This window comes from Armigeres subalbatus, chromosome 3 (assembly GCF_024139115.2).
Source record: "Armigeres subalbatus isolate Guangzhou_Male chromosome 3, GZ_Asu_2, whole genome shotgun sequence".
Classification (NCBI taxonomy): Eukaryota; Metazoa; Arthropoda; class Insecta; order Diptera; family Culicidae; genus Armigeres; species Armigeres subalbatus.
Window position 1 is genome coordinate 106,778,250 of NC_085141.1, and position 9,788 is coordinate 106,788,037.

General features: G+C 43.8%; 1 protein-coding gene across 2 annotated transcripts; it reads left to right on the forward strand.

Moving 5' to 3' along the window:
* The first annotated feature begins 6,185 nt into the window (after window positions 1-6,185).
* LOC134219427 (UMP-CMP kinase) lies at window positions 6,186-8,407 on the forward strand. 2 transcript variants are annotated; one of them, XM_062698156.1, is made up of 3 exons: window positions 6,203-6,320; window positions 6,417-6,913; window positions 7,591-8,407. In XM_062698156.1, exons 2-3 carry the CDS (start codon window positions 6,656-6,658, stop codon window positions 7,933-7,935), a joined length of 603 nt encoding a protein of 200 aa, XP_062554140.1. In that variant the 5' UTR covers window positions 6,203-6,320; window positions 6,417-6,655; the 3' UTR covers window positions 7,936-8,407. The 2 variants fall into 2 exon arrangements, with proteins under 2 accessions (XP_062554139.1, XP_062554140.1); XM_062698155.1 differs by having other exon boundaries at window positions 6,186-6,913.
* The last annotated feature ends 1,381 nt before the right edge of the window (window positions 8,408-9,788 follow it).

Genomic DNA, 9,788 nt, shown 5'->3' on the forward strand with positions numbered 1-9,788 from the left:
CCCGTTATAAGAATGGCTGGTGCTACCCAGCAATTCCAATAGGACATCGATCGAAAATGATTCGATATCTGTCAAAAGTAATCTTGCTCTGCGAGCAGGGTTATTCGATAATTATTGAAATGTCACTTTTAAGTTTAATTGCAGTTTAATTATCCAATTGAGACAGACCCTAAGGATAATGAGCGAAGCTACATTCATTAGTTGGGTGCGCCGTTCTTCGGGGAATCAGACTATTCCTCAATTTATTTTTAAGTTTAAAAAGTATTTTGATTCTGTACTACGATCGAACGGAGATTTGATAGACATAGTTACTTTTGGGAATTCTCACAAATAAATAAAAAAAAAAAGACGATTGGACCAATTTTCAAGAAATACTATCGAACTAAAATGTATTTACACCAGTATCTCCATGTATGAAGGACAACTCAGCAATTTAATTTTTTTAGAAAAATGGAAACTGAACCATTGCGTTCTACTCGACAATCAATGATATTTTTTATCATCAGACTAAGGCCGGAGTGGCCTGTGCTGCACATAAAAGACTTCCCGCATAATAAAAAACAACATGCTATATGGTCAGAATCATTATTACGATGTAAGATATAGCTTCACAGCTTACGTTGCGGTTATCGAATACTTTTCGATCGATTCAACCATAACTGCTCGACATCATCACTAAATGTCAACATATAACATGTTGTCTCAAAAATGTTTTTTATTTCCTGCATTATATGTCAACATTTTATCATACTGTTGAGCGAAAATTTTGCACGCGAAAACAGACGATTTTTTATGGTGACATAACTTAACAACCCATTCAACATATTGTTATTTGTCGAATAACCGTACCACAAACTGTTAAAACTTTATATGAGATTGTTCATTTACAGTTGTCAACAGTAAAGGATACTGTTGTCGACCGCACGGGAAAATATCCATGTACAGTTTGTAATTATGCGGGTTCTCCATTCAGCTCGGTTCATGGCTGCACTTCGCCAACCACGCAGTCTGCGGAGGGTCCGCAAGTCGTCCTCCACCTGATCGATCCACCTTGCCCGCTGTGCACCTCGCCTTCTTGTTCCCGTCGGATCGTTGTCAAGAACCATTTTCACCGGATTACTGTCCGACATTCTGGCTACATGCCCGGCCCACCCGGATGGTTCTCCCAACAGCTGATGCAACTCGTGGTTCATTCGCCTCCTCCACGTACCGTCCGCCATCTGCAACCCCACCATAGATGGTACGCAACACTTTCCTTTCGAAAACTCCCAGTGCGCGTTGGTCCTCCACGAGCATCGTCCAGGTCTCGTGTCCGTAGAGAACTACCGGTCTTATAAGCGTTTTGTAGATAGTCAGTTTGGTACGGCGGCGAACTCTATTCGATCGGAGCGTCTTGCGGAGTTCAAAGTACGTACGATTTCCAGCCACTATGCGCCTCTGAATTTCTCTGCTGGTATCGTTATCGGCGGTCACCAGTGAGCCCAAGTACACGAATTCTTCAACCACCTCGATTTCGTCACCACCGATAGAAACTCGTGGTGGGTGGCTCATTGACCTCTCTTGAGCCTCTTCCTATCATGTACTTCGTCTTCGACGTGTTGATGACTAGTCCAATCCGTTTAGCTTCGCTTTTCAGTCTGATGTAGGCTTCCTCCATCCTCTCAAAGTTACGTGCCATGATATCAATGTCGTCGGCGAAACCAAATAACTGGACGGACTTCGTGAAAATCGTACCACTCGTGTCAATCCCTGCCCTTCGTATTACCCTTCCAAAGCGATGTTGAATAGCAGACACGAAAGACCATCACCTTGCCGTAACCCTCTACGGGTTTCGAAGGGACTCGAGAATGCCCCTGAAACTCGAACTACGCACATCACCCGATCCATCGTCGCCTTGATCAACCGTATCAGTTTATCCGGAAATCCGTTTTCGTGCATTAGCTGCCATAGCTGGTTCCGATCGATTGTATCATATGCGGCTTTGAAGTCGATAAATAGATGATGTGTGGGCACGTTGTATTCGCGGCATTTCTGCAGTACTTGGCGAATGGCGAACACCTGGTCCGTGGTGGAGCGTTCGCCCATAAAACCCGCCTGGTACTGCCCCACGAACTCCCTTGCAATTGGTGCTAGTCGACGGCATACAATTTGGGAGAGTACCTTGTAGGCGGCGTTCAGCAATGTGATTGCGTGGTAGTTGCTTATCGCCCTTTTTGTAGATGGGACACACGACACCTTCCATCCACTCCTGCGGCAAAACTTCCTCCTCCCAAACCTTGGTAATGACCCAGTGCAGCGCTCTAGCCAGTGCCTCACCACCGTGTTTAAATAGCTCTCCTGGTAGTTGGTCAACCCCAGGGGCTTTGTTGTTCTTCAGCCGGCCAATCTCCTCCTGGATCCTGGACCGCCATCTTCGTCTGCCACATCGCCATTCAGGTGCTCTTCGTAGTGCTGCCGTCACCTTTGGATCACCTCACGCTCGTTCGTAAGAAGGTTCCCGTTTATGTCCTTACACATATCAGGCTGTGGCACGTGGCCCTTACGTGAACGGTTCAACTTCTCGTAGAACTTTCGTGTGTTATTAGCGCGGTACAGTTGCTCCGTCTCTTCACGGTCTCGATCTTCCTGCTGACGCTTTTCCTCCGGAAAATCGAGTTTTGTCTGTTCCGCGCCTGTTTATATCGTGCCTCGTTCGCCCTCGTGCGGTATTGCTGCATTCTCGCCCATGCTGCATTCTTCTCTTCTACTAACTGCTCACATTCGCCGTCATACCAGTCGTTTCTCTGATCCGGGGGCACCGTGCCAAGTGCAGCGGTTGCGGTGCTACCAATGGCGGATCGAATATCTCTCCAACCATCTTCAAGAGACGCTGCGCCTAGCTGCTCTTCCGTTGGTAGTGCCACTTCCAGCTGCTGCACGTATTCTTAGGCTAGTCTACCGTCTTGTAGCCGCCCAATGTTAAGCCGCGACGTCCGACTTCGACGTGTGATGTACACTGTCGAGAGTTTTGAGCGCAGGCATACTGCAACGAGGTAGTGGTCGGATTCAATATTCGCACTGCGGTAAGTGCGGACGTTCGTGATGTCGGAGAAAAATTTACCGTCGATTAGAACGTGGTCGATTTGGTTTTCCGTTTCTTGGTTAGGTGATCTCCATGTGGCCTTGTGGATATTTTTGCGGGAAAGAAGGTGCTTCGGACTACCATTCCGCGGGAGGCTGCGAAGTTTATGCATCGTTGGCCGTTGTCATTCGATACGGTGTGCAGACTATCCGGTCCGATGACCGGTCTATACATTTCCTCCCTTCCTACCTGCGCGTTCATGTCACCGATGACGATTTTGACGTCCCGCAGTGGACATCCATCGAATGTCTGCTCCAGCTGTGCGTAGAACGCTTCTTTCTCGTCGTCGGGGCTCACTTCTGAAGTGTCACGCCTATGACCGAACACCGAAATGACAACTAGAGAAGAGAGATAGATATTAAGTAAGAGTTATCAGCAGCCGATATACTCTATTCGAATAAACGATGATCGCAGTTGATTTGCGATATCCAACGTAGCAACATGTGTTTTAATTTCAACTTCCCTCGCATTTCGTCGTTTGTCCACCTCCGTTTATATGCAGTATCTCGGTTATTACACCTTCATGTGGGCAGTGCACGTTGATGATGCTATAGTTGAAGAAACGACCTCTAATCCTCAGCTAAAAACATCCTTGCGTTGATTGGCTGCCACCCAATCACGCGTTGGCGCATCTTACCCAGCACGATGAAGCCGGTTCCCAGCTCGTTGGTAGTACCACAGCTTTGGTAGAAGGTAGCCGCCCGATGCCCGCTTTTCCACACTTTCTGTCCTGTCCAGCAAATCTCCTGCAGCGCCACGACGTCGAAGTTGCGGGGATGTAATTCATTGTAGATCATTCTGTCGCAACCTGCGAAACCTAGCGACTTGCAGTTCCATGTTCCAAGCTTCCAATCGTAATCCTTTATTCGTCGCCTAGGTCTTTGCCGATTATATTGAGTCGCATTATCTCTTATATTGTTCGTAATGATTGGTTTTCCAGGCGGCTTATTGGGCCTGCGCAAACCTCCTGTCTCGCCGGAGGGCCGTCGTGTCAGGGCTGTTTAGCGTCCCACCTAACACCAGGACTTGGGCTTGTGTGCTTTGAGCGGCACACGGTTGCTTTGGCGGAGCCTACTTGCGGATATATGCAGCTTTTTATAGAGGTTTAACAGGGCCCACTGTCAAACCACCGACGAACCGACGTGTCACTTAATGGAAGATAATTCAAATTTGCTGCTCACGACGCCATGATGAAAAATCATCGAACACTACCGCCACCCCCATAATGGCTCGCGAAGTTTTCATAGCTCAGCCTCCACCCAACGTGTATTAACATTGCAGCGGAGTTGTGTCTCATAGCTAATTTGACAGAAGCGATCGCCCGCAAAAGCAAATGACCGTTAAAAAGCGTGAGACAGTCAGAGAGCGACAGCGACACGTCGGTTCGTCGGTGGTCAAACCCCACCACATCCTACGCATGCGCCACAACTCGCAGATGGCCTGGAGAGGGATCGTCAAGCCCTTGGACATAGTCCCTGCTGCCCCGGAAAGAGGTTCTACACGGTTAGATAAATTTACCCATTAATGGGTACTCTGTTATTGTTGATATTATTCCCACCGTGAAAAATTCACCCATTTTCTCAGAAAAGTGCCTCTCCCCATTTTAATGGGTAGAGGCACTTTTAAGAGAAAATGGGTAAATTTTGCACGGTGGGAATAATACCAATATGGGCCTTTTCACGAGACGTTTAAAAACAGCTGATTTTATCGTCAATTGACAGTTCTTCTATGAAAGTGACAGCTTTGGACTTGCAGGCCTGTTCAGCGGTTGTAAACAAGTGCAGTCTCAGCAGTGTCACATGAAAAGGCCTATTACCAGAGTACCCATTAATGGGTAAATTGTTCTAACCGTTTATGGGCCTTTTCACAAGACGTTTAAAAATAGCTGATTTTTTCGTCAATATAATTGACTCAAAACTCAAAACCCTAAGAGTGAAATCAGGAGTGATTCAGTTTCATTCCAAATTTTCGACCACTATTCTAGTTTGAATCTGGAGCCAAATAGAACAAACTCGCTGGTTTCCCCAGCAGTGTTCTATTCATGTTTTTCAAATTTTCAATTAAATGAAATCATCATGTTGGCGCCAAGAAAGGCGCCGTAATTGCAAAGTGGGATGATCCGTATATAAAATGACGCATTCATACACCAAAACAATTGGAAAATATAGACGAATCCAAGTAAAAATAAGAAGAAGACACACGACGGTGTTAACTTTGACAGATCCTACAGCTCAGCATAGGGAGATCATTTTAAAATGCTTATAATAAATTCTAGACAAATTGTAATTAAAATCTGATTGATGTACGGTACGGAAAAAGTTCCGAATTACATATCTGGAAGCTTATCTCAATTTTTGATTTTTTTCCAAAAACGTATCTATCATACAGTTCGGAACTTTTTCCGTATCATACATCAATCAGATTTTAATTACATTTTGTCTAGAATTTATTATAAGCATTTTAAAATGATCTCCCTATGCTGAGCTGTAGGATCTGTCAAAGTTAACACCGTCGTGTGTCTTCTTCTTATTTTTACTTGGATTCGTCTATTTGAATCTCGTGATTCAATCGTGGTTCAAATCTGCAGAAAATAGAACGGCGCGTTATACCAGTTTTATTTTTTTGACATTTGACTGGTATAAAAAATGAATCTTGAGCCACTGCTGGGAGAGTGCATGATTCAGATTCATATTCAAACTGACAGCCCCGAACGATTTGAATCACTGCTGATTTTACCCTAAATATCTGATTTTATGAATTTGAGTTGAAGCAACTCAAAATGAAATAACTTCTTCTGTTACTCAAAATTGAGTTCGATGCCTCAATTTTGTCTTGAGTCGGTTATTCCGATTTTGAGTTAAACTTTCCCAAATTTGAGTTCAGCTGGACGAGCTTTTTTGCTTTCGCGCGTTTGTAAAGTTTGCTTTGGTAAATATATTCGTCGGATGTAAAATCTGTCGATCTCACCGACATGAACCGATTTTGTCGGTAAAAATCGGGAGGATTTACGAGCATGAGTGCTCGATAAATCCGATACTCGAAAATGTCCTGTCAGTTGACACAATCATCGTTTCATCTTTCGCGTCCGCCCGTCTGTGAAGTTATGAAATAACTTCGGCTTTTTAACAAAGTTTTAGAATATTTTATGAGATTGTTTTATAAACTCGAAGTTTTAATTATCTTCTAACAACTATCTTCTGTAAGTTCTGTTGGTTTATGCCTCCCAAAATTTTGCTGCGTCGAAGCCTAACGACATCAATAGGCATCGTGACCGTAACCAGTAAACATTTATCAGGGTCATCGTCATCATCATTCGCCGCGGCGCCGTCGTTGATTCGCGAGTTTTGCCACCGTCGTCCGACGCTTCCGTTGCTTCAATCAAACGTCATCAGCAGTAGTGTCTGTGGAGCTTTCAGTGCGTTTGCATCTTCGACTACTACGGCGGCAGCGACCTTCGGGAGACTCGGTAATCAAATTAACTGTAATCTACTTCATCCGGTACACGGCGGCTGTGCTATCACCAGCAAGAGAAAAATGAGCTCTGATTCGTCCAAGCCAAAGATTGTATTCGTGCTGGGGGCACCCGGGGCCGGTAAGGGAACGCAGTGCGAAAAAATCGTGGAAACATTCGGATTTACACATCTCTCCGCCGGTGATCTGCTGCGGGAGGAGCGGAAGCGCGAAGGTTCCGAGTATGGGGCACTCATCGAGGACAACATCAAGAACGGGCGAATCGTACCGGTGGAGATTACTTGTGCGTTGCTGGAGAACGCCATGAATCAAACGAAACAGGTAGGCGGAGGGCGGGGGAACACTTTGCATTTGCAAATCACGTACAAAACGATGATTCATGTTTGCTATTACTTGCACAATCGGGGCTAGTGGAGGCAGCGTCCTTGGCATTCAAACTGTGATTAACTATCAGCTGTTTTTAGCAGATTAATCTTTTTAATTTAATTTGTTGAGAATGGTACGAAGGATCGAATGTAGTGTAAATCAATGACAAATTGTGAGACCTACGATACTTGAATATCTAGTATTATTCGTGACATTGTACTTTTTCTTTGAAGGTCTTGTGGAAAGTTTTCGGACGTCCTCAGCTTAGATTGTTTCTTAAATTATTTTTAGCTTTGTAATAACAAGACTGGTGCGATTCATTGGGAAATATTTTTCCACCTATCGTCACACGCATTATCGAACGGTATGTGATACGACGCATGCGCTTTAAGCGTTTATCACTCGACTAGACAGTTCTACCGGAGGCGATCTGGTCTTGTCCTTGGCACTTACAGTGATTGCTAAATTCTTAATCCAATAAGATAATAATATTTTTTAGATCATCGATAGACAATCCATCTGTTGTACAAAAGCGAAAGCAAGAAATCGTCAGAAGTTCAGTGCGCTTGATGTTTTATTGCAGTCTTGTTGAAATCACGAATAACAATTTTCCATACATTAACTATCCTCAGGCCACCGGCAACGATAAATTCCTGATCGATGGTTTCCCCCGAAACGAGGACAACCTGCAGGGCTGGAACCGCAAGATGGCCGACAAAGTCCAGCTGTTGTTTGTGCTGTTCTTCGAGTGCTCCGAGGACCAGTGCGTCGAGCGGTGTCTGAAGCGGGGCGAAAGCAGTGGCCGCTCGGACGACAACTTGGAAAGCCTGAAGAAGCGTTTCAACACCTACATCAACGATACGATGCCCATCATCGAGCACTATCGCAAACAGGACCTGGTGAAACCGGTCGATGCTGCCCCCGCCCCGAGCGATGTATTCGAAACAGTGAAGCTCGCTTTCGAAAGTGCAAACTAGGAAAATGTGCGTATCGGAAGGTAAGGTGTGACGGTTATCCAATAATTTAATGTTTAGATTGTTTCATACTTAAAGGCAGCAATCATAGTGGCAAGCATATTGTTCTAATCGAGTCATTCCGTACAATTTGAACGTTTGAATCGGCACTAAGTCCGTACAAGTTGGATTCCGCAATCCAAATAGCTACCAAAAACGACTTTTACTGCATCCTAACTAGAAAAATTTCTCAGTCATGCATCAAAACCAGATGTATCTAGTATTTATGTGTGGCAAGTACTGTTGGAACTGGATAACAGCTTCTCGTCGGTTAAGTATTAGTAGAAAAAGAAACGAAATGCTCATACCTGTTGGTTGTTCGCTTGGAAGGGTTTATAGAACAATTACATAGACATTTAATAGCTCCTCGGAATGAACGAACTGTTAGTAAAAACGGTGATCAACGTCAATAAACTGAATGGGCATTTTTCATTGATTGGTCGACGTCCTGCAGTTCGTTAGTAGAAGTTTGAGAAAGCCTTTGCAAATTTCGGGAGTCCTTATTATCTACTCGTGCCTGTCAAGAACGAGCAAACCAATCGTAGTAGCTGTAGTCAATAATTAGATCGTAGTAGCCATGAGCTTTGACTAGAATAAATAAAATCAGTTTGAATTATACCGTCACCAGAAGCAGTCGTCTTTTCATTACTCTGCTATTCACAACAGGTTATTGGCCCAGCATAGCTGTAACCTTGGAAACGGAGTTTGTTAGTTGAAGAAAAAATCATAAGGGTTGTGTACAAGACACGACCGCCCGACGTAAACTACGTAAAACAGTTTGGTGAAATGAAGAATCTAGTCTAGTCTAGTCTAGAAAACCAGTGCAAGAATACATGTTTGCAGCAGCTCTCTACAATACGCGCTCGTTATTCTGCTACGAACGGCAACGTAATTCTGCTATGACGTCGTACTTTGAACAAATTCTTCTCGCCTCAATCTTCCTATGTTTAAAAAGGTGTCCATGAGAAGAATCGATTAATTCCCAATAATGCATATTTCGAATCACTAACGACCACACGACCCACGCCATAGGCTGGAATAACAAAACCAAATAAGAATCTTGAAAGAATTAAACTTGGCTGCCACTGAAGCCATCCATGCGAATACATATTTGTAGCATCTCCCTCCGACGCGCGCTCGTGATTCTGCTACGGACGCCAGGCAACTTTATGGCGTCTCCAAGCGGTTGATTTGCACTTTGAAAAAAGTTCGCCTCGCCTCAATCTTCATTTTTGTATAGAATGGAAGCCCTGAGAAGAACTGATTTTTCCAATATCCCATATGTATTTGGCATAAAATTTGCTCAGCAACTCCGCCGATGCTTAGAGATGTCGTAAAATCTCGATCAATCGATTAGTAACTAACCGTTTACTTTTGATTCTTGACGATTATTGAATCGATTCATCAATGAGTAGTAATCGAATCAAAATTAATCGATTGTCATAACAATGAGTCGATTAATTGAAGTAATCGAAATCTAATAGTTGTCGTAAAATCCCGATTAATCGATTACTCTCGATTCTTGACGATTATTGAATCGATTCATCGTTGAGTAGTAATCGAATCAAAATTAATCGATTATCATAACGATGAATCGATTAATTGAAGTAATCGAAATCTAATAGTTGTCGTAAAATCCCGATTAATCGATTACTCTCGATTCTTGTCGATTATTGAATCGATTAATCGTTGAAAGTAATCGATTTAAAATTTATCGATTATCACAACAAATAATCGATTAATCGAAGTAATAGATTAATTTGCGACATCTCTACCGATGCTGGGACCGCTCTCCGCGATATTTCAAATGAAATGCC